This window comes from Astatotilapia calliptera, chromosome 18 (assembly GCF_900246225.1).
Source record: "Astatotilapia calliptera chromosome 18, fAstCal1.2, whole genome shotgun sequence".
Taxonomy (NCBI): Eukaryota; Metazoa; Chordata; class Actinopteri; order Cichliformes; family Cichlidae; genus Astatotilapia; species Astatotilapia calliptera.
The window spans coordinates 22,070,792-22,098,495 of record NC_039319.1 but is presented as its reverse complement, the minus strand read 5'-3'; the positions used below and the strand labels follow the sequence as shown (position 1 = coordinate 22,098,495).

The 27,704-nt window shown below is 42.8% G+C and overlaps 1 protein-coding gene across 1 annotated transcript; it reads left to right on the top strand.

Moving 5' to 3' along the window:
* Positions 1-21: 21 nt before the first annotated feature.
* On the top strand, positions 22-26,631 carry LOC113010478 (ephrin type-A receptor 4-A-like). Its single transcript, XM_026149552.1, has 19 exons — positions 22-665; positions 1,328-1,395; positions 3,578-3,775; positions 4,091-4,201; positions 4,613-4,967; positions 13,713-13,868; positions 14,459-14,995; positions 17,376-17,500; positions 17,645-17,804; positions 17,894-18,005; positions 18,790-18,848; positions 19,049-19,162; positions 19,262-19,447; positions 19,520-19,581; positions 19,774-19,983; positions 20,293-20,469; positions 22,762-22,949; positions 23,150-23,335; positions 25,654-26,631. The coding sequence occupies exons 1-19, from the start codon at positions 509-511 to the stop codon at positions 25,769-25,771; spliced, it is 3,279 nt and encodes a 1,092-aa protein (XP_026005337.1). The 5' UTR covers positions 22-508; the 3' UTR covers positions 25,772-26,631.
* The last annotated feature ends 1,073 nt before the right edge of the window (positions 26,632-27,704 follow it).

The window sequence follows — 27,704 nt, the reverse complement described above, 5'->3', positions numbered from 1 at the left end:
TGCAGCATTGTGACGTTTATGGCCTCCTGTACCCCAGCTGGCCCTCCTTTGGGTTATCACTGCTAAATGCCACTTCTGACGTGCGCCAGATAGCTTCTACTGACTACAGCATTCATTTACTCCATCATTATGTTTCCCAGATTAGGTGTTTTAAAGTGGGCTGACTAAGTTTTGTGGTCGAATCAGTGAAAAACGTCTCAATTATTATTATTTTTTTAAACAATTTTATGCAGTTTAAATTTACAGCCAGAGCGAAGTTATTCTTTTCAACTAATGTCACCCGTTTTTAAACGCAGAAGCTGCAGATCTGCATTTGCCTTCTTAGAAACGTTAACAAAGATGCTGAAGGATAACACACCGACGCTCGTATAGTCTAGAACAGTCATTTGCCTCGTGTCATTTATCATTACTGGAAGCATAGGAAGTGTAGGAGACCGCCCCAGTACCCACTGCTGCATCCAACTCGCGTTCACACTTGGTTTCATTCAAACACTTTTTTCCCACCGGGATGGAGCTGCTAGAGCGAGTGCGCGGAGCCGACGGGGAACGCACACGCTTCCACGCTGCACACATGGCTGCAAATCTGTGGCGAACGTTTTCTTCTACTATCTGGATATTAACATTAGTTTCAAGTTCGAGAACAAGGATTTATCCGCCAAATGAAGGTAAGGAAGGAGGGACTCGAATCCGTGTTGCTTGTGTGGCACAGTCGGGTCTTTTTTTCCGCTGTTGCGAGCTGGGAGAGATCCTGCGTGCGCTCAAGGCGCGTCCTAGGATAGCAAAGAACAGGGAAAAATTTGCAAACATCTAGAAGAGGAAAAAAAGTTGAATTCTTAGATATCCTTGTAATATTTGTGCAGTCCAGCTGTGAGCTTTTTCTTCCTTTAAATATGTTTCCCCTTTCTTCTTTTTTGTTCGTTTCTTTATGTTTGTGGGTTTGGTCATGGTGGAGAACACTGAGCACCTCTGTGTTTTTGTTATAAACAGTTAAACCGTTGAATTCATAGTTTGGGGTTTGGGGTTTTGTATATGAATAAAGCTCCGAGGTCTTAAATCAACAGTTTAAAATTCTGTGAAAAATATAAATGTATGTGATATTAAATGTACATATATGACTCTGTGCAGTGGAAATAAGATAAAATTTTTAAACCTAACAGTGCCAATGGACGCCTGCTTTTACTTCCATAACTGTTCACAGCTTAACCATCACTTACTTCTTGTGAGAAGTCTGTCAAATTAATTTTCTCTGCTTAAGAGCAATTAAAAAAAAATATTCCAGACTGGTTGTCCTGAGTACACCTGCATGTGTGTGTGTATGCAATTTTAGTGACCCTGCTGGATACCAGGACAGTGCCAGGAGAGCTGAAATGGGCAGCCAGTCCTGCAGAGGGAGGGGTGAGTGGGATCTGCCTGTTCTTTTTTCTTTTTTTTTCTTTATGAATACACTGTTTACAACCTGTTCTCTCTTTGGAAAACACACTCACACACCCTCTCTCGTTCCTCACACGCGCACATGCACACGTGTGGTCTGGAAACTGTAAATAATCATCCCACAGATTTTGAAATGTGCTGTTGTTCACCAAGCCTAAGTGCTAATATGAGACTGCTGCCATTGCGTTTGGCACAAGTAAAGGCATAAACCAGCTTGGTGGTGGGTGTCATTTTTTAGGAATTTTTACTACCGTACAGTTGCCAGAATGAATCCTGGTGATATCTGTTTCAGATTTGATCTTCTCTTTGTGTTTTTTTGTCATTGTCGTGATCTGCCATCCATAGTTCTTCCTCTCTTTCTCTCTCTCTCTCTCTCTCTTTCTTTGTCGTTCAGTGTCTCTCTTACCTCTTTTGTTGGTTTAAGAGTTAGTGGTGAACTTGCCTGTTATTTCTTCACTTGCCATTGCCCTTATACTCTCACATGCTGCTTGATTGACAGGGTCCTGGTCTGCACGCACTGAGCTTTTGATTACAGGCACTCCCCCAACCTTCCTCACCCCTTAGCTACACACATACATACAAAACTCCATTTCTGTATGTTTTTTTCTTTCTCCCTTGACAGCTGCGTAGGCTGACAAAAACTCTGAAGGAGACTAGACACAGAGACATCATACCCCATGTCAGCTTTTATACAGCTAACTTCCTCAACCCGCAAAGACACTACAACAGCACACAAACGCTGACACTATGTGGGCATGTGCACACCCTCACACTCACACACATTTTAACACACTGTACATAAAGAAATGCGTGGCTTACAAAAGATCAGTCTCGATTAGATATTCCAGGCCAATAGCAGTGCTGATACATTTTGAGTATTAAATCAATAAAGAATGGGCTTAAAATGTACATAAAACTGTAAAGACTAACATATTTACTGCACCGCTTACAAATCACCCAACATATACATAATATTATTATTAGCTGATAGCATATAGGCAATAACCCCACATTAGACAACGAAAGCGACTTTGATGGCATATCGATCAGTCTAAAGACACACACTGACACACAAGCATGTCCTTCAAGCACACACACACACACATTCTTCTGTCATTCCTCTCGCTCTCTTTTTCTCTCTTTGGACACGGTGCATTTAGTGTGTATACAGCTCTCACTAGCAGGGAGAGAGCAGATTATTATTCAGTGGCAATAAAAAGCCAATTTGGACTTGGGAGGCTCAGCGGTCATTTGAAGGGTCACAGTACAAGGCAAATAATCGGCTCTATTGAGATGGATGGTGCGGTGAAGGTTGAGCCTGCTTCACTCGTATGGAAATGTGCCTGCAAAAACCTTGGAGTCGCAACAAATCTGAACCACCGTCCACTGCAGAATATTGATGCAAGAATGAGCATTAGCCCGTGAGGCTTCACGCAGCAGCGGTGAATCAGAGGGTGGACACCGGCATCTGAAATTTATTTTGTATATATGATGACTAGAAGTACCCCCCAGTGGACAGGCAACCTAAGTTTTTCACAGTGTGCACTTTTTTGACAGCCACGGCTGCTTATGTGTGTGTTTAAAGCTTGTGCCTACGCTGAAGAGTTCAACTTTATGCAGTCATTTTCAGTTCACGCCAGCACAGTATGAAAATCAACTTTCAGACACTTTAACATTGCTGCCATCACAGCGGCTATTTAGATGCTTTTGTCAAAATTATATAACAGTCTGCAGCTGCCAGCATGGAAGGGTTTTGAAAACCCTTCTCTGTTGGTGCATTGTGGGAAATTAAACTGGCGTGTCATCTGAAATTTGAGTGCCAGCAGCCTTTTTAAATGACTGCTGCTTGGCAAATGACTTTTTTAATTTTAAAAAAATCAGACTATTTTGAATTAAGAGAAGTTTGGGAAAGCTGTTCTCCACATGACAGTTACATTTCATTAATATCAAGTCATTCATCAAGGCAACTTTGATGGAACATCTGCTTCAGTTCAATTCCAGTCACTTCAAAGTTGGTCTTCGTGATGTTGGCCTGAACTAAATGCATTTTTCGAATGTAGTCTAACGCCTGTAGGCAGCAACATATGTCTTACATGCACAATCATTGCTCTAACTAACGCAGTTATACAAATGTGCTTGTTTGAAGTGGGAAGAGGTGAGCATTATGGATGAGAAAAACATCCCCATCAGGACGTACCAGGTGTGCAATGTCCTGGAGCCCAATCAAAACAACTGGCTCAGGACAGACTGGATCCCTCGGTCTGGAGCTCAGCGGGTCTACGTCGAAGTCAAGTTCACCCTGAGAGACTGTAACAGCCTCCCAGGGGTCACCGGCACCTGTAAGGTACGTGAAAGCGTGCTCAGGATGTGTAGCGTGCTGGTGAATGTATGGCCTGACTGCGGTAAAAGGTTTTAACAAAACAGCAAAGAATTCTGATAAAGGGTCTGACCTTTTTTAATATGTTAACTCTCATGATAATTACTTAATGGACAGACTGCCGCTAATGGACCTTTATTTTATATTACAGCTGCTGTTTATTCAAGCACAAACCCCACTTTGACTCATTATCATATTAAGAGAAAAGATGAGTGCTGGTGCTGACGATAAATAGGTGCCTCAGTCTGTCCCTTTTTTTTAAATTCCCCTTTTGTCTTGTAGGAGACATTCAATCTGTACTACCATGAGTCAAACGAAGACAGAGAGAGCTACATCAAAGAGAGCAGCTTCATTAAGGTGGATACGGTGGCAGCAGACGAAAGCTTCACCCAGGTAACACCGAACAACTGAGTCAGGCTTTGAGTTCCCTCCGCCACTCAGTGTAATTTGCTCCTATGTGGAAAATAAACCCCCCCAAAAGCACTTAGCTGTAATGTTTTTATTTGTTTTACAAGCACTTTTATCTTAGATGTCTGTTTTGCTGTCCCGGGAATGTTGGCAAGGTGCTTTTGCTCAGTCTTTGCTAAAGTAACTTACATTCTAATCTTGCAGGCCGTAAAGCTTGTTTTGCCTTAGCAATCAATAAAAGTTATTCTGAATCGGAGCCAAGTGCTGAAGATGTGGAGATCAGCGGCGGTTCAATTGAAACGCCCACTTTAAGTTGAACAAGCAAATTGAATTAATAAGGGGTGACACGGTTTACTGCACTGTTTATTAATGCAATGCTGTTTCCTCTCAATTCAGGTGGATGTTGGAGACCGCATCATGAAACTGAACACAGAGGTGCGAGATGTAAAAGTCACGACCCGGAAGGGCTTCTATCTAGCCTTCCAGGATGTGGGCGCCTGCATTGCTTTGGTTTCTGTCAGAGTTTTCTACAAAACCTGCCCGCTAACCGTTCGTAACCTGGCAACATTTCCCGACACCATTACCGGGGCCGACACGTCCTCCTTAGTGGAGGTCCGGGGGTCCTGTGTCAACCAATCGGAAGAAAGAGAGGAACCTAAAATGTACTGCGGTGCTGATGGAGAGTGGTTGGTTCCTATTGGTGGATGTCTCTGTAACCCCGGATATGAGGAGAGGGGAGGTGCATGTAAAGGTAAGTGGTGCTGGCTACAGCAGAGCTACTTCTCTTTTGTGCACTCCTGAATTAATGTGTTGTCACTTTGAAGTTTAGCATCTCTGTGAACAACAATCACAAATGTGCTCAGCTTAACAAGCTACTCTGATAATATTGATATTTGGTTCTTTTCGTTTTTAAAGGGGCACTCGCTAGCTTGGCAAATGTGGTTTAGAGAGGACACCATAACAAATTTTATTCTGTTGCAGAAACAGTAGATAGTGGCACTTTTTTAGTGTTTTGTAAGGTATCCAACTGAAATTGCAAATTACACAAAAGAACACAAAAGAAAATTGACCTAATTCAAACTCTAATAATATTCAGATTGCAGGTTACAAGCTGAGAACAGAGAAAAGAGATAAGATGGGTCATTCTGAAGGTGATAAAATCCATTTATGAACGTCTTTAATCAAATTAATGGGTTTTCTTTTTCTGGTGTTTCCGCTGGATACTTAGCAACTGCACGGCAAAGTCAAAAAGCAATGTGTAAAAGTGTAATTTTCACTTGATTTTTAGTAAAAATTCAACAACTTTTAAAATCAGTGACCTTTAGTGGTGCAGTCCATATTGGCCTGCTCAGATCAACAGGGTGGCATGCACTGGGAGCATTTATCTGTATGGACACATGCCCAGCCATCATTTAGAGTGGGTTAAATTAAGACCGATCTTTTTGTTGCAAGTTGAAGTTCTGCTTTGTGTACTGAGCGCTAAGGTCTCCATATGAGGTGTGCTCGCATAACCACAGCCATCTGGACAAAAATGTCTTTCTGTCGCTTACAAATTTGGTCTGAACTTTACTGTAACAAATATGCAAGCTGTTCACACCTTTCACCGACTCACATGTGGCTCGGATGACGTGTAATATTTGGAAACGACTGTTGTGATAGTGAAGACTGCAAATGTCCGCGCTTATGTGACAAAGTGGGGTGAACGGGGTTGGACAGACTTAGTGGAGACACTTTTACAACATGGCTCGACTCTCTCCATTCATGTTCACTCAAACACACAACACACATACACAGATGGACAGAGACCAATAGAAGAAGAGCTGTGGGGGTGGGGGTGAACGATTCACTGATGTGCTCCCTCGGTTTTATTTATGAAGCCCATCCCAGCAGGCTAATTGTATAACAAACAGACCCATAATTCAAAGAGAAAAGAGGGGACACTGAGAAAGAGAAATATACAGAGATGGACATAAAAAAGAGCGATGCATTGCCAGTTGGCCAGTTGGTGATTAAGAGAAAAAAAAACATGACTTTTTTCTTTGCAATGAGAGATGCAGTTGCCAAAATTCTGTATGAATATGAATAGTATGTGTCTCAGATGTTCTCTGAAACCGTCACCCGGCTTAGCTCATTTGTTTCATCTGAAAGGAGGGGGAGGTTTGTGGGGTGGTCCCTGAAGCCTGAAAGATGTTCCTCCTCAACTAGATTTAGGAGAGACCCTTGACTCTGTTGAACCTCCAGCAGATGTGAAGTGCCATCTATCTATCTGCTGCTCTCTTCTTCATCTCCCTACTCTCTCTGCCTGTCAGGTTGTTGGCTGGGCGCAGCTGCCTCAGTGGAAATTCATCAAAGTCTGAATGAATACAGAATGTATCTCTCCAAAACCTCTGACCCGACTGAATTAGACGGACACCTTAACTCTTCTCCTATTTTAAGTTTAAAATTTGCAGAGAGAAACAGAACAGGAGGGCGTAGCGGGATGGAGGGAAGAGAAATAGATTTCGGAAGAGATTAAGATGATCTGTCTCTCAACATGTCACACACACTAAGAGATTTCTGGATCATGTAGACTCATGTGCCATCTCTGAGTCGGCACAACGCGTTCAGGTGAAGACAAAACCAGGCAAACTAACCTTGGCTGGCAATACGTCATTAGAAGCTGGGCTCATTTTGCACTTGAAAGACAATCGTATGTCTCAGTTTGGAGTCTTCTCTTAGCAGTGCAACTTACAGTTGTCATGCTTGTAAGTTAGAGTTGTCATCTAATGTAGTAATGTTAGACCTGTGATGCACAGACCTAGAGACCTGTCTAAGATTATCTATCAGCCACCAGTTGGAAGGAAAAATGTATATATATGTGTGTCTTGTTCAGTGGTGGTGATGTCATTAGACCACACCCCTTCTCATTACAGAGATGCATATCACCTAATATGCTTAATTGGTAGTAGGCTTTCGAGCCTATACAGTTTGGAGTAAGACAACATGCATGAAGAGGATGATGTGGACAAAATACTCATTTGCCTAATAATTCTGCACTCCCTGTAATTTGTTGTTACACTGATAAGACACAACTTTGCACAAGTTTGCATTGCACTTTTTCCAACTTTCAGTACAACTTGGAGAGGGAATTGGGTGTATTTGGAAGACAAGTCAGCATCTTCCATGCTAATTACAGCCAAGAGTGGCAATCTGCTATCAACCAAAGCGATCACAAGGAGGTTTTTGGTGCAGCACTCTTTTTGCAACCAATTTCACCTGGTAGAAACCACTCACCCACTTGTCAAGGAATAGAAAATTTGCCACAAAAACCAGAGATTACCGGGGGTTGGTGACCTGTTTCTAGGCCTGTGCAGCGTTATCTCACGTTGAACATCAACATCAGCTGTCAGCATCTTAAAAATGTGCTCTTAGCTAGCTAGCAAGGATTAGCATTAACAACATTCCTCTTAATGCTTTAAAAGATTTTGGTGATTCATCCCTCCTGCTATACAAGCTCAAGCGACCGTTGATGGGTCACACTCAGGTTTGAGAGTTATCACTAGACAATCTAGGTTCTTGTAGTGCACTAAATGTCAGTGTGAGTGCACTGAAATGGCAACTGTCAGTGTGGAAGTATGAGTTCTGTGACGCAGTAAGAGAAAAATAATTCACACACGCAAGGATTAGTTTGATTACCTCCTAAATAACTCCCACTTTCTCTTTTTGCATGAGTTTTTAAGGTGTTTATAAAGACACAGGAGAAAAATCTAGTCTGATAGTAAAACACCAAACAAGTACATTTAATTTTAAATGAAAAATCTATGCTTGTCTGCTGGAAATGTTTCATAGTTATATGTCTCCTGGTTCAATGGATTGTTACCCACATTAATATTATCTGCATGTGCACTTTTGCACTGGTAATGCATTTAAGCTTCTGCGACAGTTGCGGTTAATTTAAACTGAAACAAGTGTAGATTTAAAGGAGTAAAATGTGAGAAGTTCATTTTCAGTGTTGACGCAAAATAATGAGGATGGAGAGGATGAGCGGAGAAGCTCTGGAGAGGAAGAAGGGATTAGATCATGAATGGGGTGAGAGAGGGGTTGAAAGAAGGCCACTGACAGCAGAAGGCATCAATACAGAGCTCCCCCTCCCCTGCTGGGGGTTTGTCACTTGGTGCAAAGGGGGCGAGTGGAGAAACACAAGAGAGAGGGAACTCCCCCTCTTTCTAAACCCTTGGTTAAGACCGAGGTCATGACTGAGCCTTATGAAGACGTCAAAAACTTTGGCTGACAGCCACACACACACACACACACACACACACACACACACACACACACACACACACACACACACACACTTGCAGAAAGAGTTTAGTCGCACAGAGCGGGGTCACGACCGAGGTGGATGAAGACGTCAAAAGTTTGACAGCTGCGATCCGTCTGGGAGGATCGGAAACGAGGGAGGAGAGACAACAGAGAGAATGTGAAATGTGAACGGCTGAAGAGGTGGAATGAAAGCGGAGCCTCCTGGTTTTCTCTCTCTCTGCTGGCCTCCTTTTTCTCTGTCGTCCGAATCTCCTCAATTCTGCTCAGTGCCTGGGAGGGTTGGAATGTTTCTGTGTGCGAGCGTGTTTGCATGTGTGTTCCCTCCATCCAGAGAGATTTCATGGTTGTGCTTCTTTCCAACGCACCTGCAGTGTCTCGTCAACAGCAGAAAGCAGTTGGACAGAAAGAGGCAGAGGGAGAGACGGCAACACTGAAAGAGAGATGATAGAAAGGGCAAGCGGATGATAGAATGAGTGCGTAATCGCTGTATTCAGTCCCTCTAATTATTGCATCGCATTTCTGGACTCCGGACATGTTGGACTGCTGACTTAGAGTGTGTGTATGTGCGAGTGTGAACAAGTGCACGTGTGTGTGTGACTGTGTCTGTCTGTGTACTGTATCTCTGATTTTCTGCCTAACAAAGCCCTCCTTCCAATATACTCACAGTTTGGAGGACTGCCCAGGAATGCCTAGAGAAGAGTGTGATGGGGCAAACAGAGAGGGAGGAGTTTGTGTCTCTGTGTGTGCATGTGTGTTTGTGTATATGTGCGCGTATGGCAGGTGACGAGGCAAGCAAAGACACTGGAATAGCACGAGTGATTGTTTGAAGTGAGCCAAACTCAGGTGGGGGAAATGCTTTGCATTCCTCCATAACAATCAGAGTGCGTGTGTGTGTCTGTCTGCGTGTGTGCTATTGTCTGCCTCTCCCAGGTTGTTCTTAATGTACAGGAGGTTTGCCAGCTTCACCAGGCTGTGTTGTAGCTCCCTGGCATGGGCACAAGCTCCGCTCTCCCTCTCTGTCTTGCTCCTATTATCCCTCCTTCTCCAACTCCTCTCCCCGATCCACAGTCAGGGGGTGGGGGTGTTGCTGCTGCTATGGTGGTGGTGGTGGCAGGGGGTGATGTGTGTCTGATAGGGAGGGGGGGTTATTGTTGCAGAGTCCCTTTCACATGCTAATGTTCAACACTGTTGGCTTTAGGCAGACACACACACTCACAAATCCACACACTTCTCGCTTCAGACCACCAGTTTATGTGAATATTTAAATTTAGACAAACTTAAAGCTGCAGCCTCGTTTGACGTTTTAAATGCAAGACTCCATTGACCCTGTGAAATACAAGCTAAAATTGGCTACAGGGGAACTTTGATTTTGGAGCCAGGCGGTCCATTCTAGGAAGTCCTACACTTGAAAAGGATAAGGATCCGATCCTATCTTCAGCCTCATCTCCAGCCTTTCCCCCAGCGTTTCCTTGGGCGTTAATTAAAATGGGGCATGACCCCTGCGATTAACAGCGTCCCTCCTTCTCGCGTGACGGTCTATCAATCCGTCAATCCATCCCTCCCTCCATCCATCACACAGACAGGTGTCAGACCGGAGCAGTGAGGGGTACTTCCTCCATCTCCACCCCTCTGCTGGGAAGAACCAAGGGACGATGACAGCTAACACGGGGTCAAGGAGAATTCACGCAAACGCACACACACCCACCCTCACACACACAGTGTGCCGACGAGGCTTTTAGTTGGATTTGGAATGAGCTGCATTTGCATTTTGGGTAGCAGAAGAATGCATATGCAAATGAAGACAATGCTGATAGTAATCAAAGGGCACCTTCTCCTGCATGTCTCTCCCTTCTCCCTCTCACTTCGTCTCCCCTCTCTTCATCTCTTTATCTTTCGCTTCTTGTCAGTGTTTTTCTCGTGCTGCCTCTCCCAGTCAACCTTCCCAATCCTTTACACTCTGTCACTTTGTCTCGCTTGTCTCAAGCAGCCGAACAGCTGATTGCTTTGTAATTATCGTCCTGTCTAACAGGCAGAATGTTAATGTGCCCACAGACACACACACACACACACGCGCGTCTTTGTTTTTTTTTTTCAAATTTCCACCTTATCAGTAAGCGTGCTTCCCTATCGCTGCTGCTTTACCGGTCAAACCCAAGCTCTCGCGCGGCCTTCGGTAGCGTAGGGTTAATGTCGGGTTAATGACACCCTCATGGGCTCTCATTCCAGGTCACCAAAAACCCACCCTCCTCCAGTAACCGGTGCTAAAGGAGACACAAAAGACTACAGAGAAAAGAGAGAATAGAGACATAAGAGGGCGCTGAAGGAAGTTTATGGCTTCAAATACTTGCTTGCTTCTTTCTCTCCCCCCTTCAGCGTGTCGTCTTTGTTTGTGAGGAGGATGGAGGATTAGATGGGACAGAAACAAAAAGCAGTGTGCTACCCCCCTGGCAGATTCTTGTTGAGCCTTGTAATCAACCTCTAAGTCCTCCTCAGAGGTTCAGATAATTTTCTGTCTTACCTACACTGTTGATAAAGGAATGCGGAGAACAGCTGGAGAATGACTGTATTTTTATCTTGCACTTTATTGTCTAAACTGCCACAACACGATGAGTCACTCGCCACATGAAAGCCGTTCTTATCAGCCGTTTTATGAATTTACAGGTTTCGACCGAGTAGTTTTCAGCTGTGTGTACTTGTGCGCGGCACCCCTGGTATCGATATGGGGGTATAAAGAATGCCAGCCAACGCTTCAAAGGTTTCTTGTGGCTTGATACTGCGAGAGGAGAGCGATGTATGGAGAAGAGTTATCGGAGAAAGACAGATAAGTGGAGGTCGAGGAGGAAGTGCATGGGGAGCGAAGGAGGGAGACTGTGAAATGTGAAAGGGAGGGCAAATGAGTGTGTGAAAGAGCAAATCTGTGGAGGCTCACACAGATGGGGCAGGATGGTTGGTCTGAGTAGATTACAGAGGAGACTTCCTCCCTCTCATCTACCGACGAGAGTGTCATAAAGCATACTAACGCACTTAAACACAAACACGCACACACACACATCATTCCCAGATTCCTATCCACTCTCACTGGGATGTCTTCATCTCCCTGTGCAAATGTGAAAAGGGCTGGGGGGGAAAAAAGCGGAGAATTGGGAAAGACGGTGGGATCGAGGAAGGAGAGTGAATAGGGTGTGATGATGAAAAAAGAAGGTGTTGAAAAAATGATTGCAGTGGAAACAAATAAAGGATTTCCTTCTGACAGTAAAGAGAGAGAAGAAATTGCTCTAAGCAGCCATGCCTTGCCATCTCTTTTGCTTCACCAGTGGATGTCAAGCAGTATAATTATGCACTCATTTATTGTATTGTTGTTCTGTCAATGCATGAACTCCCTGGTATACAGAGAGAAGATGTATCTCCCTCCACTCTTCCTCTGTCTCTCTCTCAGCCCCTCTCCTTCTCTGTTTCTCCTCTTTCATATATTTAAATGTCAATTATATTTGTGTGGGCTGCCGGCGCTGAGGAGTTTTGATGTATTCAGTTCTAGTGTTTCTGGTTTCTGCGTGTGAGTGGGAGCTGATCAGTAAGTGTTCTTTTAGGTGTTCCTTTCTTTGCTCATCAAAGTTAAAGATAAAAGAAGTCAACGTGCCCCTCCCCCCTCGCGCTGGATCTGTTTCTCTCTCCAGATTTTTCCTTAGCAGTTGTTTGTCTTCGGATCAAAACGCTGTCCAAGGAAAAACCTACTCCGCTTGTCAGTTTGAATTTTGCAAAGGCTCTCTAAGCATTCAATACAGGCAAAAACAAAGAACTGTATCAAGGGTTAGGACCTTGGAAGTAAATGTTGACAGCACTAATTGCAGCCTGCCGCGGGGTGGACTTTAACTCCTATAATCTCATTATTTATTAATATGTTTGTAAAGATATCTTGCACAACGTTTCACACCAAAAATTATTGGGTGTATATTTGGAATCTAATACGCTCAGAATGTATTTCACTGCCTATAAAGAATTTATACATTTCATTTCAAATTTATTAGAAGTTATGAATTGAATTCATGAACTGATTTTTAAACTAGATGTGTTTGGCATGTAATAAATGTAGAAAACTGCATAATGCCACCTGTGTGACTGGGCGCACAGTCGGAGCCAACATCAGAGCGAACTGCATAAATCCCAGACAGGTTAACACTAAAACAACACAATTATTTTCTCCACTTAGATATACAGCCCTGTGCAAAAGTTTGAAGCACCCTTTATTTCTCTATATTTTGCTGGGTACATGGTAAATACTAAGAGATAGTGCTTTTCTACTCGTTCTGCAACCTCTGTTTTACACAACATACCTCGTTTATACAAATACATTTTTTTGCTTAAGTGCTTTCCATATAACATTTACACTCTGATGGATGCATCGGAGAGCACAATTTTAAATTCGAACCTGTTGCCACTGATTTTCAGTCCAGCCATATCAGGTTTTTTCAGCTAACAGCTCTTTGGGAGTCACCTTGTTGGTGGAAAGATTCTATGTTATGCTTCTCAAATTGTGATAATGTCTTCATAGATTCAACTAAAGAAATGGGAAAAAACAATGTGTTTTTGCATCTAGGTTGCTAGTAACAACGTGCTAATGATAGAATATGAAATTGGTGCTTTGCCAGGTTGTCTGTTATGTCTAGACACAACACTGGTTTGTCCTTTGAGTTAGGTGCCTTTTATTCTTGAATGATAGGTCAGTGTTGACTTAGCAAGCAGAAGATTATTTCCCTGAAAATGGTCAGGTAGAAAGACTGGACTGAAAATGAGTGAAGAAGTTGCCAATGTGGAAATCCTGAGACACCTTCAAAAAGCCTGGAGAATAATTCCTCAAGAACACTTTAAAAAATGAATTTAATTTCATCTGAAGTTGTCCTTTATTCTTTGTAGCACATAATGAGCTAAAAATAGTGAGGTTCAGACATGTTTCACCTCTGAAAATACTCATTCACAAAGCAAGGGTGGGAGGAAGGTGTGATGCATGAGGTCAGCGTTTTTATGTTACGAAGTAGTGGACCAGCACAGCAGTGCACCTGGAGCAATGCAAATGCAGTTTTTTGTGCTCTCCAAAAAATAATGTTCATGTTTGAGACAGTGTGGCCTGTTTTTATCATTGTTTTTTTAATGCAGATGTTTCAAATGGAATCTTTCTTTCTCTGTGTCTCTGCAGCCTGTCGTGCTGGTTTCTACAAGGCCAAGTCTACAGATCCAGGATGTGCCAAGTGTCCTCCACATAGCCACTCACTCAGAGATGGAGCAACTATCTGTGATTGCCATGCTGGATTCTTCCGTGCTGATACTGACCCTCCCTCCATGGCCTGTACCCGTAAGAGTACACACGCAGACACAAACGATACGTGTATGCATTTGCACAAACAAAAGCAATAAGCACAGCCGTCTTTACCCAAAGTCTATATCTCTAACAAACAGAGGGGCACACAAATGTGTCTGAATGCCACTCCTGTTTCACAATCCCATTCCTTATGACTAAGCCACCATCTACATTCTGTTAGGGAGTGATAACTAAAGACATCAGGAAGTGAATAAATGCTCCCCCCCTTTCTCTCTCGCTGTGTAAGTCTATGAGTAGGTTCTGTGTGACAGACTTGGTGGCCTTGGTTAGCGTAATTATGCCTATATACAGCACATGGTTTTCTTGGCCTGGGAAAAGCAAAAACACATACACACAATCTCTCAGGCACACATACAAAAAAATAAAGGCCACAGACGAAAACATCAACCCCATCAAAAACATCTCACAGCCGTATGATTTTCAGTCTAATGCCAGATGTCTGCATTTTAGGCTGTGCCAGAAGCCCCACACATTCCATTTACTTCCACATTTTGAATTCACAGTATATGGTTGATTTCATTTATGTTTATGCCCTCCCCCCACCCCTTATGCTCTTCTTTCAGAGCCACCATCAGCCCCACAGCAGCTCATTTCGGTGGTGAATGAGACCTCAGTGGTCTTGGAATGGACCCCCCCTCATCGTTTGGGAGGAAGAAGTGACACAAGCTACAGTCTGGAGTGTCTCATCTGTCAGACTGGGAGCCACAGCCACACTGGTGGTAGAGCCATTCCTAGGAATCGCAGCATCTCTCAGCCTGAGGCTCAGCATAGTGGGCTGGGAATGCAGTCAGACCAGGGGATTGTGGGACCCGAAGCTTCTCATCTAGGCAGAGGTGTCTTCCAGAGCAGGCCTGGAGATTTTCCCCGGCCTGGCTCTGCCGGCGGCTCCGTCTCCAGCTCTCAGTTCTGCGCGCCCTGCGGCTCAGATGTGCTCTTCTCTCCCGGTCAGACGGGCCTCACGACCACCAGGGTGGTGGTGAGCGAGCTCAGGGCCCACACGCACTACACCTTCATTGTCCATGCGCGCAATGGGGTTTCCCAGGCCAGTGGTGCAGGGGCAGCACAGAGCGTGTCTGTGAGCGTCACCACCAACCAAGCTGGTGAGAAAGAGAAGTGTTTGTTTGTGATAAATCTGTTTGTCAGATTGTTGACTGTAACACAAAATCTGCTTATAGATGTTGTCCGTAAGTGGGTCAGCAGAATACAAGCCGCTACTCAGTGCGTGCGAAGGCCTACGGGAAGTTCGGTCGCATGAGTAAAGCTCAAAACTGTAGATTGCACAAGCAGATATGCACATGCTCTGCATGTAGGTATACTGCATCTGTGTGTATTGAAAGTAGCATCTGCTGTAAGCACTTTAAAGCTGTAAAACAATGGCAATTTTCCCACTTGTGATAGGAAGTAAAGGTACATATTGGTTTGCAATGAATGGAAAACACAGTTTCATTTGAAAATTGAGAAGGTTCTGGATAACATGTGAGAAGCAGAAACATGACGGCCAGTGGGGCTAAACCTTTCTGTATGTGAGAACGCAAATGTACCACACAATGGGATATTTTAATTTAGCTACTTGCAAGAATTTAGCAGGTAATGATCTGGTGGATTCACAGTGAGCCAGCGGTCCTGTCTCCTGCCCCTCTGCCTCCTGCATGCTTTACTTAGGAATACTTTGTTTAGCTCCTTGGTTAAACAGTATCCTGGTAGTGAGATCACATCTAAAAGCAGACTACTACTTTTAATGTCATCCTGGCTTCATTGTCTCCACGTTGTTCAGGCTTCATGTGTGAAAACTGGTTAAGTTGTTAATGGAGAAACACACGACAAGGCCCGTGTCGTGCTCTCTTCCAGCCGGAAACTTGTTCTCTTACTATCACTGTCACAGTTGCCATAGTTATTACTCTGTCCTCCTACACCTAACAACAGCTGAATTAATTATAGGGGTGTTTTCAAGAGGATGTCAGAAAGCATTCTGGAAAATGTAAATCACAGACTTAAAAACAAATAGAGAGAGTTGGTTAAAGGGGGAAACGGATGCAATAAAAAGTAAATCGCCACACTTAAATAACTGAGCAGAATCGTGTCGACACTCAACAGCGCCGGCGTACCAAAGGGTGGGATTTTCCTCTTTTTTTTTTGCCCTAAAATGCTTAACCGCAAAACTATTTGAAAAGTCACTCACATTTTATGAAGTGTTTCATTTTAGTTGTGAAGGTGTCAGCTGGTGTGTGGCGTTCCTCGCACATGCTCTCCATTAGTTTTCAGCGTTTGCTTTTCTTTCTTTCTTTTTTTGATGCTGTTACATCTCAACTGTCATTGCTGTAAGTCTTTATGGTGGCATTTAGAAAGCAGCGCACCTGCCTGGTTCCAGGTGCCCCGGGGAAATAACTTAGCAGCGTGTGCACAGCATGAGAGTGTGCCTGGGATCTGTCAAGCCCAACCTGCACTACCATATGGCTCGATATCGTATGAGCAGCCACAAAGGAGGACAAAGAGAGAGTTAAAAGGAGGGAAATGTGGAGGGATTTAAGGGGAGAGAGTGCAGAATGGAGCTTGTCTCTGTGGAATAGGAAGGAACGAGATGTAGGTCAGTTCTCAGGTGCACTGGGTCAATGGGACTGTTGATAAACAGCCATTCTGAGCTGTGTTCAGTGACGCCAAACTATCATATGGTTCACCTTAGAATCAGCATTAGAGCATATTCAGCTTGTCATTCTGCATATGTTATACTGATGCTCCTCAAACTTTCTTTAAATAATGTAAACTATTTAAAATATTTCAAGGCCAATATGATGTAAAAGTGTCAGTGTCAGTTAATAAAAATACAAACCGTTACATTTTGCATTTACCGATTGCAAAAGTGGTGGAAATCCACCAAAGACAGACAGAATTTCACTGAACCGAGTCTTTCTTGTGGGTTGCACCTCAGATTTAGTAACAAACAGGGACTCGTGCATCACTGAGGATTTTTGTCATTTTCTGTGCCAGAGAGGCAACTGCAGCGATCAAACTCTTTTCCAGGCACAGTCGGTGTCTTTGCTTTGTTTTGATCAGAGTCATTACACAAAAAGAAGCTTAGCACAAATATATGGATCACCTCTTTTTCTGTGGTGTCTGTACTTGTGCTACGCTTGAAACTCTGTACCATTTTCACGATTTTCGTCTGTCATTAAATATCTGGATGTGGTTCTGTGCTCACAGTAGACGGGATTGTACTTGGTGCTTTTTCCTTCTGTGAGGTATTGCGGCAGCTGGATGAAAATAGGAATATGGAAAATGAAATGTAGTTCAGCGAGTTTTTGTTATTGAAATAATTGTTGCTAAAATATGTTTGGCTCATATAGCATTAAATTACCATTTAGGGAAAAAAAAGTACCTCCTGCAGTACTCTGAAGTGCCCCTAGGGGTATGAGTACCATTTGAGAAACAGTGGGTTAGACTATTGTCTTTGTATTAGTTCTCATCATGTTTCTCTCCTCTCAGCACCCTCTCCAGTGTCGTCTATCCAAGCCACTGATGTCACCAGGCACAGTTTGTCGTTGTCGTGGCAACAGCCGGATCGACCCAACGGGGTCATCCTGGAGTACGAGGTCAAGTTCTATGAAAAGGTGAGCTGCCCGCAGGTTAATTCAGCTCAGGCAGCTGTTTGGAATGTCAATATGCCGGCTCGCTGTTCGCATTGCACTGATGGTGAGGATGGATTTGCATTCAGACACTGAATAGATACCCTTCTTTTTGTCCCGGCTAATCAGGATCAGAGAGAGAGGTCGTACCGCATAATGAGGACCTTCTCTCGGAGTGTCGATGTCACGGGTCTCAACCCCCTCACTGTTTACGTGTTTCATGTGCGCGCTCGCACAGCTGCTGGATATGGAGAGTTCAGCACTCCCTTCGAATTCTCCACAAATTCAGGTATTCAAACAGCGCCGTTCAGTAGTGGGAGTTTTAAAAGAAGCAGCTATCACTTTTTGGTTGGTGACTTCTGTGTCCTTCCTCCTTAGATCCCTTCCCTCTGATTGGAGAAGGAGTCAACTCTGCCTTCCTGCTGCTGTCTGTCAGCGGGGTTGGAATTTTACTGCTGATATCTGCAGCTGTCTTCATCATTAGTCGCAGGTATATATACACACACACACAGACACACACACAGCAACACAGACATACAAACACAAAAGATCCAGTAGCCATACACACCTATAGACTTGTTAGGCCGGCTAGAAAGTTCTCATCAGTGCAAAGCTGACGTCAACACGAGTGCAGCCTTTCTGTTAACTACTGCTTCTGACCAAACTGCTTCAGCGCACACAAACAACAGCCACAGTTCCCCTGCTATTGTGGGCCTAAATAATGTGTGTGTGTTACCTGAAGCTTTTAAAAGGGATTAAAGTGGAGACAGTGATAATCCCTTTGTCCCTGACTTGTCATTACAGTCTCTTCAGCAACATAGCATGTGTGTCAGCTTCCGCTGGCGTGCACCCTCACCAGCATGCGCAGATGCCCACACACACACACTCACGCACACACCTGCTCAGACACAAAGGTGTTTTTGACAGTCTCTTTGTTTAATGGAAAACACCTTTTATCTTGCGCTACCTGAGGCGTTGTGCCTCCTCCCTCTCTCGCTTAAATGCTTTGATCTGGTCGTTCTATGCTTTCCTGCAGCCCGTTGCTCTGCCTTCCTCATTGTCACTGCTTTCTGTTGCGGCAAATCCTTGAAAATCCAGCGAAAGGCACAGCCCTGCTAGAAGAGAAAGCACACAAAGTTAAAAGCAGTGTGACACACGTGGCCTTTTGTCAGGTCAAATGACTAAAAATCACAGCACAAAAGACCCAATAAATGAAAAAGATGGCTACGAGCTCACTTATCTTCATTGTCTGTCCCTCATTTATGTCTCATCAGGAGGAGCAAGTACAGTAAAACAAAGCAGGACTCGGAGGAAGAGAAACATCTTAACCCAGGTACTGCATATGTGCACGTAAGGTCTCGTGGATGCTGTTTCTCCAACTATTCCTTCAGATCCACCTGCACATCTTATATGCATACCGCCAAAAGATATTTACATAACATATGCAGTTATACAACAATTTCTCACCCTCCTCTGCATCCCTCCTTCTCCTCCTTCATCTCGTCTCCTCTCCCGCCTCTCCTACCTTTGCAGGAGTGAAAATCTATGTGGACCCGTTCACCTATGAAGACCCCGATCAGGCCATCCACGAGTTTGCCAAAGAGATTGATGTCAGCAGTATTCACATTGAGAAGGTTATTGGCATGGGTAAGCCTGGCATCGGTGCTCGCGCACACTCACAAACCCACACACACATGCTTACTTGGCGCTGACGCTGCTGTTTTTGCTATCTCTGTGTGTGTGTAGGAGAGTTTGGGGAGGTGTGCAGCGGTCGGCTGCGTGTGCAGGGGAAGAGGGAGATCTATGTGGCCATCAAGAGTCTGAAGGCAGGATACTCTGACAAACAGAGGCGGGACTTCCTGTCTGAGGCATCCATCATGGGACAGTTTGACCACCCGAACATCATCAGGCTGGAGGGTGTCGTCACGAGATGTGAGTAGTGCTCAGCTTAGAACTCAGTGTGGAGATTTTGCTTGATATTTATAAAACTCTTTACCTCTTCAGGTAAACCATTGATGATCATCACAGAATATATGGAAAATGGATCTCTGGATGCATTTCTTCGGGTATGGGCCCTTTTATTACGCTGTCATCTCCTGTTATGAAATGAATATAAATTTTGGTTCTGAGTTGTATTTAAAAAAATGTGGTAAAAAAGATTTAAATCACAGATGAAATGCAGTCAGTCATGACTGTACTGCTAGCTGTGGGTGTCTGTGTTAACTTGCCTTCCTGTCTCTGCAATTGTACCATTTCAGAAACATGACGGCCAGTTTACAGTGATCCAGCTGGTCGGCATGCTGCGCGGCATCGCCTCAGGTATGAAGTACCTGTCAGACATGAACTACGTGCACAGAGACCTGGCAGCACGAAACATCCTGGTGAACAGCAACCTGGTGTGTAAGGTGTCCGACTTTGGCCTGAGCCGAGTTCTGGAGGACGACCCAGAGGCCGCCTACACTGCAAGGGTAAGACACACTGTTATTTTCCTCATGTTAAAACAATGCTTTGCTTTTAATGATTGCAAATTCATTATTCTTTATCACTTACATATTTCATATATATATGTGCTATCACATCTTCAGTTCACACATTTGTTGTTAAAGGCGGCCAAAAAGCTGTAGAATTCATCAAATGAATAGACGCCGCTGAAAGAGCGACGCTTAGAGCAATAAACATTAGCAGTGAGGAGGTTTTTTCGCCCCCGACTGATTAAATGAAATCATAAAAAACATAAATTATTCAATTAACCAGTGTGACTTTTACTGCTGTTTTAGGAGGCCACTGGGACTTATCTTTCTCCTGGGGGGAAAATCCCCATCAGATGGACTGCTCCAGAAGCTATAGCCTACAGGAAGTTCACCACAGCCAGCGATGTGTGGAGTTATGGTATCGTTATGTGGGAGGTGGTTTCATATGGAGAGAGACCCTACTGGGACATGAACAACCAAGATGTGAGTAATTTTAATATTATTGAATCCATGCGATGCCTTGTAGAAAAAAAGAAAAAGAATGCTGGAATTCTTGATGTGTGTGAATGATCTTTATCCTCGAAGAAAGAGTGAAAGTAAAAACAATGGCTTATGTGATGTAACACAAAGCTGTGTTTTTGGACATGTGATCAGCTCTGAAGCTAAAATGACATATACACATATACTACAGCTTCTGAGCCACAAGCATTAACATTAATTAGAATTTTCGCAAACAAGTTGTGAGCTGTGACTTTCTCTAGAAGTCAAATTAAACTTTTGCTAATGTTCACACAGGAAATGGGACTTAAATTAACCCCGTCTACACAACACACCCCACTTCTTTTGCATATTTCAGACAAAAATAAACTGTCCTCTGTGCACTTCTCTCTGAGCAGTGTCTTTGACCTCTGTGCTGTTTGTAAAATGCAAAAAAAAGTGCAAAATTTGGGTTTGAGATCCTTGGGTAAGTTGAAAGCAATCAGAGGACGTTTTATTGAAGATAAATATTGAGACATATATGAATTGGCTGCTTAGAGTCATTCCTCAGCCAAGCCAGGCAGTAATTGTGTTTTTAGGACTCTGCACCAGCGACAGATGCAGCTGGAGGCACTATGTTTTCTGCTTTTCCATCCATCATTAGTCTCTCTCTTACTTGTTAACATGATATCTCAGGAATGCCCTCAGGGGAATTTTTTTCAAGTCTGGCACAAACGTTCAAAGGTGAAGGTCACTATGGCGGGAAAGGATTTCATTACATATGTTTACTTGGATTAGACTGATTTTCTGGATAAACGTCACTGTGACCTCATAGAACAAGCTTTTTGGACATAGCTCAAGAATTCATACGCTAATTACACTGGAGAGGGTAAAGAGATGAAGTGATTAAATTATATATCATCATGCGCTGCAAATGTGCTTTCAGTGTTGTAAGCCAGTAATAGAAGGGGAAATGGATGTAAAATATTACTTGATCTGTTCGAGGAGATACCGACCGAGTCGGCTGTACTTTGTAAACTTTTATCGACATATGAAGAAAAATGGTGTTACAGAGTTCATTTGGAGTAGTTGAAACAACTAAGATGACTTGTGGACATGTCTGCAATGTGATGGATTTCATCTGCAGCACTGTTTGGATATTTAGTTGATTTTTATTTTGTCCAAGTATTAAAAGGGGAAATTTGCACAAGCAGAGGTGCACTATGCACTTTATTAGCTTATTTTTTGTAGTGCATAGATTTATATTATAAACTTACTTCACTAACAGAAACAAGTGAACTTTGTTTTCTTTCTTTATGAATATCCCGGCTATACTTTTCATACCGAGACGGGTTTTGAGTAGCATTTTAGTATCGCAAAGGTTTACAGATTGTGTTGCAGACATGTGCTGCTTGATATCTGCACTGCACACAGGAAAATGCAGAGCTGCACACATCTGCAGGAAATTAAAATCAATCGCAGTTAGTGGTGAGACGACTTTGGGAACCGTTTGGAAAACAACAAGCGAGTAATAAATCTTCAGGGAGAAGAATTTGCTTTGCTATTGGTGAAGTTTAAACGGCAGTCGCATGATTTTCATCATTTCCTTACAAAAACCACAGATTTATTTAAAAGTCTAAAAAAAAGTGTTTTCTGACAGTAAGTATACACCACAGCATTTTTTTTAGCTAAGTGACTGTACAAGTTTTAGATGGGTTGCCATAATATTTTACCCAGATATTTGTGGTTCACAGAGAATGAATCATAATAATATTTGTCATCCTTATTTTTTCTGGAGCTGCAGAAAAGCAAGAGCGGGTCAAAGTTGGTCACTAAATGTTTGAAAGCTATCATCCAAATTTAAGATGATGAACATGGTGAACATTACACATTGTCATTAGGTAGATTAGTGTAGCGCCCATTCAGTGAGAGTGTAACCCGGGTTATTTGGCTAGAATTTACATGACAGGCTGTTACCATAAAAGCTAACAGATAAGCAGCTGATGCTACTGCTTTGAAAAGAAGGACAATTAGTAAATGGACGTTTTATGCTTCTTAAAAAGCAACACATGAACTGTGCTCTGCATGAGGATAATTACCAATGCTAACCAAGTCAGCTGCTAAGTAATCAGGAAAGCTCATCTTATAGCTTCAAATGACCATTTAAACATAAACAGGTGCAGTTTCACATTTTCTTGTGTTTGGTCTGCGTTTAACAATTTTCACGTGACCAAATTTTTGGAACATCTTGGGTTTTGGGTTTTGGGTTTTCTGATAACAATGTGAAACCTTTTTTAGGTGATCAAAGCAATAGAAGAGGGCTACCGACTGCCTGCGCCCATGGACTGCCCTGTGGTGCTGCACCAGCTCATGTTGGACTGTTGGGAGAGGGATCGAGCAGAGAGACCCACGTTCAGCCAGATCCTCAACATGTTGGATAAACTCATACGCAACCCTGGGACTTTGCGCCGGACAGGAGGGGAAAGGTACTTACAGTGCACGAAAGCAAAGACAGAAATTTCCTCAAGCAAAGTAGCAATTACATGCACATCCACACATATCCACATTCATATTGTGCTCACACCCACTCCCACATCTTTATGATTTTTTTTCTTCAGTTATGACTTCACACTCCTATTTCAGTCCCTTGCCGCCACCAACCTGCTGTTTTTTTCTGCACATATAGACCCACAGGCACAATACTGGAGTCAGGGGTGGGTTCAGAGGTGTGTGTGGCGGTCATACCGGAGATGTGTGTGCCCGAGTGGTCGCTGTGTGAGTGGCTGCAGTCCATTGGGTTGGAGAGGTACAGAGACACCCTTGCAGCAGCGGGTTACACCAGCCTTGACAGTCTTCTGGCTCTCACACACCAGTAAGTGTACCTTCATGTGAAAATGGATTGAAATAGGAGCCACTCTGGCATTAAAAATGTCTTAAAAATGGAATCTGTGATTTTTTTAAGCATTGGGCATAATCGAGTTAAAACTAGCAACAGAAACCCACTCGTATTTCTGAATCAAAATTCAGTGTCATGAAAAGCTGAAACAGGGTGTAAGAAATTTATTTATTCTGTATAATCGCAGCTTTCATTCTGTCCTGTAATATTTAACACTTTAATGATCTCAATGCTTATTAACTGAAAAACGTCAGTGATGATTCATATTACAGTCTTTTTAAAGTACCTTCTGTTTGTAAGCCTTGTTTAGTTTAACCAGAAACATAATTAGGGGGGAAAGTGAGTGATAAAAGCTACTCATGACTATAACATTACATCATTTAAAAAGCTAGTGTCACCTCATAATCTTACAAATGCTTCTTTTTGTGTTAATTGGGTGTTCTCATTAGCAGCGAGTTTAGCTCGCACTCACTCTTAATGGCATTAAAACAGACCTGTTTTGCATTTGTAGACTGTATATAAAAGAAGGATGCAACCTTCTGTGATGAATGGTGATGAGACAAACCCAGCGTGAGGCACAGAGGCAGGGGAGGTAAAAAGCAAAAGAGCCTTTGTTGGCAGAGAGTCTAAAGGGTAAAAATTAAGCATAAAACTAGAACCAAGCAGAAACAGCTGAGATTATAAAAATGCGTCATAACGGAGAAGAAGACAATGACTATAAATACGCTGTGAGCTAATTACACAGCAAAACACAGGAGGGAGCAGGATAGAGGTGGAAATAATGAATCCCAGGTGAAACAAAGCAGGAATAAATAGAGAATCACAAAGATGGAAACAAAAGAAATAAAAACTAACCTTCAATGTTAACTAGGGATTAACCAAACGACAAATAACACTGATAAAAGTAGAAAGACGACGATACACAACTCGTGTAAGGCATGAGTTACTAGGAAGAGAGAAGGAAGAGGGAAACGCTGGGGGGATTATAAAGGTAATAAATTAACTCAAGAACCAGAACACAAAATCAAAACAACCCAAAACCAAAGGAAGTTAAAAACTAAAAATGTCACAAACTTCTCAAAAACATGGGACTGTGACACATCCATCCATCCATCGTCCTCTGCTTCCTCACTTCAGTTTTAGCTCTGAAATGCTGGATTCTTTCTAATAGTCAGCAGGGTTCAATCACTCCAGTTGCAGAAAAGCAAAGGTCCAAATCTTTTTTCTAGATTTATAAACCTGTAAACTGAACCACTATTACGAAGACTTTTTTTTAACAAAGAGTAATGTTTATTTTGTAAATTTTAGTCCCATTTAAATGTAAAAGGCAGAAATGTTTTGTACGTGGCTACACTCCAACTGAGAAATCATTGACTAGCTCGTTCTCACTCCCGAGGCATAATATAGGCGAGGCGTTCCTGAGTAACGCGAAAGGTGACCTACTGCGTTCTTATGCTACACGGTAATACACATTCCAGCCATGTATTCGAGCCCTAACTCTAACCTTATCCCTTATCATTAAACCAGCACTTTAATGACGTTAGCTAATGTTTTCCAAAGCGATTTAAGTTAAACGAACATATATGTGTAGATTCATTCCAAAAGGCTCTCATGTTTCCTCCTTTTTCTGACCTCGTAATATAAGGATGTGTTGGGTGGCAGGAAGCGTATTAAACTGACGATTTGTCACCTAGCATAAAATGTTACGCTTTGGGAATGAGAACGTGTTGCATTGACATGTGAGCATGCAGTGTCCTCGACTTCTAAGCCACACCCACTCCTCACTCATCATGTCTGCTTTTTTTTTTTTTTTTTCTTAAAGCAAGTAGGCGATCATTTCAATATTTCAAGCCCCGAAGATGGGAACCCACAGACCAATTCACGTTAGACATCACATTAGCTGCAGTTGCCATCTTTTATATACAGTCTTTGTTTTATTAGCATGTGGTTTCTTGATTACGTTGCTTCGTTTTGTTGCTTTACTCTTTTAGTGCTGGGAGACAATGGTGTTTGCGGTGCAAAGGCATGAAGTATATTAAACTCTTCATATTACGGCTGTAGTTTAATTGATAGACCGCTGGCCTGTTATTACCCAGTGATTTAAATGCATAGTTGAGCAGATGCAAAACCCTAAATATCTCCAAATGTTTGTGTGTGGTGAAAGTCAAAGTGTGGGTCAATTTAAAATAAGTAGGCTCGTGATCAAAAGAAAATAACAGCCAGCCTTATCCCTTAAATACTGCATATTGTGCCTTTGTGTGTCTGAACATTTATCTCTGTCTGTGCACCCACAGGGAGATGGACAGACTTGGAATAATCACACCGTCACATCAGGACATACTAATTGCTAGTGTGCAGCAAGAAATATTCTCTCAAATGCAACACATGCAGCACACTATGGTTCCAGTCTGAGCTGGCGAATGGATACAAACCTGTTTCATTTACCTCATCTGTGCACTTTAGAGGGACTTTTCACCAGTGGAAATATAAAGGAGCGTCGTACAGTAGAAACGCAAAGCGAGACGGAAGAAAGGAAGATTGAAAAGCAGCACTTTTTGTGAACTTCCATCCTGTGGAGTTTTCTATAAACCGTGATCTGGACGTGGTCGCCGATAGCGTTGAGCTACTGGCAGCTTAGACTGAAGCCTCATCCTCTTATCCAGTTTCACTTCTTCTCCTCTTTTCTCATCTGTTTTCTGAAGGCTGACATGTGCATAAGCAGAATGGCTTCCAACCTAGTTTGTCCCTTTGGCTGCTTTTGTGCTCGACTTGAACAAAATGTATTTTGTTTGCTCGTGTGTCTGTGTTTGTGCGTGTGTTTGTGCGGCGTGCGTAGCGTGAGTGCATCCTACATGAATTCTCCCTCGTCAAGATGTCAGCTATCATTGAATAACCTTAATATGCAACGTTAAAGAGGGAGCAGGAGAAGCCGGAAAGAATGTATCATTACGAGCTCTTACTAGTTTCATACAGGAGGATGATGCTAACCAATTGTATGATTTCGCTTGTGTTTTTCTTTTTTATATTCATGTTTTTATTTTAAACTGTATGAACTTTTGATTCTGTTGAAGTAAACATTTAGATTAGGATGTTGTCCATCGGTGTCCGTGTACTTGTCACTTGTTTGATGCTAAGAAATAGATACATGAAGCAGTTTGTTTATTTATGAGCTTTTTTTTAAAAAAAAATCTAGTTTGTGCATAGTAAAATAGAAACACTGAGAAATGTTGTAATGAGTGCCATATTGCATTGCAATAAATGCCAAACCATCAGTGTATGTAGGTTTTTAATTGTGTTTTAACAGAAGTTTGGAACTGTAATATATTTAAAGTTCACTGTAATGCACTCTCCGGGCTCTTTATGTTTATAATTTCTCCGTTTTGGCAGAAGAAAGTGTCCTCTGTGAAAGTCGAGACTTAGTCAGAGGTGCCTGTAACAAGGAAAACAACTCCAGAAGAACACCCAGCTGAAAGTCTGCTGGTGTTATCGCACACAGTGTTGCGTTTGAGTGGGTACGAAAGAGAAAAGAGACACAGAAGAAGAGAAAAGAAGGAGACAGAGTGGGAGAAAGGAAAAGCTGTGAGGAGAAAACAAACTTAAATTAAAAGAAGAGAAAATTAAGAGTGGGCTGTCACCAAGAGCATCTGTGTGGCCTCGTGCTTTTTTAAAAAATTTTTGGTTTCTTTCTTTCTTCTTCAGTTTTTTTCTCACTAAATTGGGCTGAGCCTGCAGTGCAAACATGTCAAATCAGCAAACATCTGTCTCCCGCTACACCGCCACACAAACATACACTGCATATATATGTGTATACTGCGACACACGCAAACACACACCAGCGAGTTGATTGGAGGAACCCTTTGATATATATATAAAAAAGGCGAAGATATGATTGGGTTTCATTCTGGCAAAAAATGTCAATGTTTTTCCGTCCTAATGAGAGTTGCCTGCGCACCAAGAAGCGAATACACACACACGACCCCCTGCCTCCCTCTCAGTACATCCAAATCACACACAGCAAGCAAAATGCTGATGGTGGTTAATGAGGCGGAAGCCTCTGAGTAAGAGACAGAAAGAGGAAGAGAGAGACAGAGGGAAAGAGTTGTGTTGGCTCGGAGCAATGAAACAGGCAGCTTTCGTCAAATAATGAGACACTGACACCACATTTAGCAGGTAGCCTTTTGGAATGATGCATCAATGCACTGAACTCTACCTGGAAAAAAAAGAAACAGAGTAGCAGCTGTCTTATTAAGAAAAACTCTTCAAAGGTTGAATAAACTCACTATCCACTGTTTCAAACTTGGCTGTATGGATGTAGCGTGTGTGACTAAGCTGGTAGAGGTGCTCT

Coding starts and splice junctions, on each gene's coding strand:
- LOC113010478 (XM_026149552.1), top strand. CDS start 509: ATGGAGCTGCTAGAGCGAGTGCGCGGAGCCGACGGGGAACGCACACGC. Junction 19,163..19,261: donor TGAGAAGGTTATTGGCATGG/GTAAGCCTGGCA, acceptor GTGTGTGTGTAG/GAGAGTTTGGGGAGGTGTGC. Junction 19,448..19,519: donor GGAGGGTGTCGTCACGAGAT/GTGAGTAGTGCT, acceptor TTACCTCTTCAG/GTAAACCATTGATGATCATC.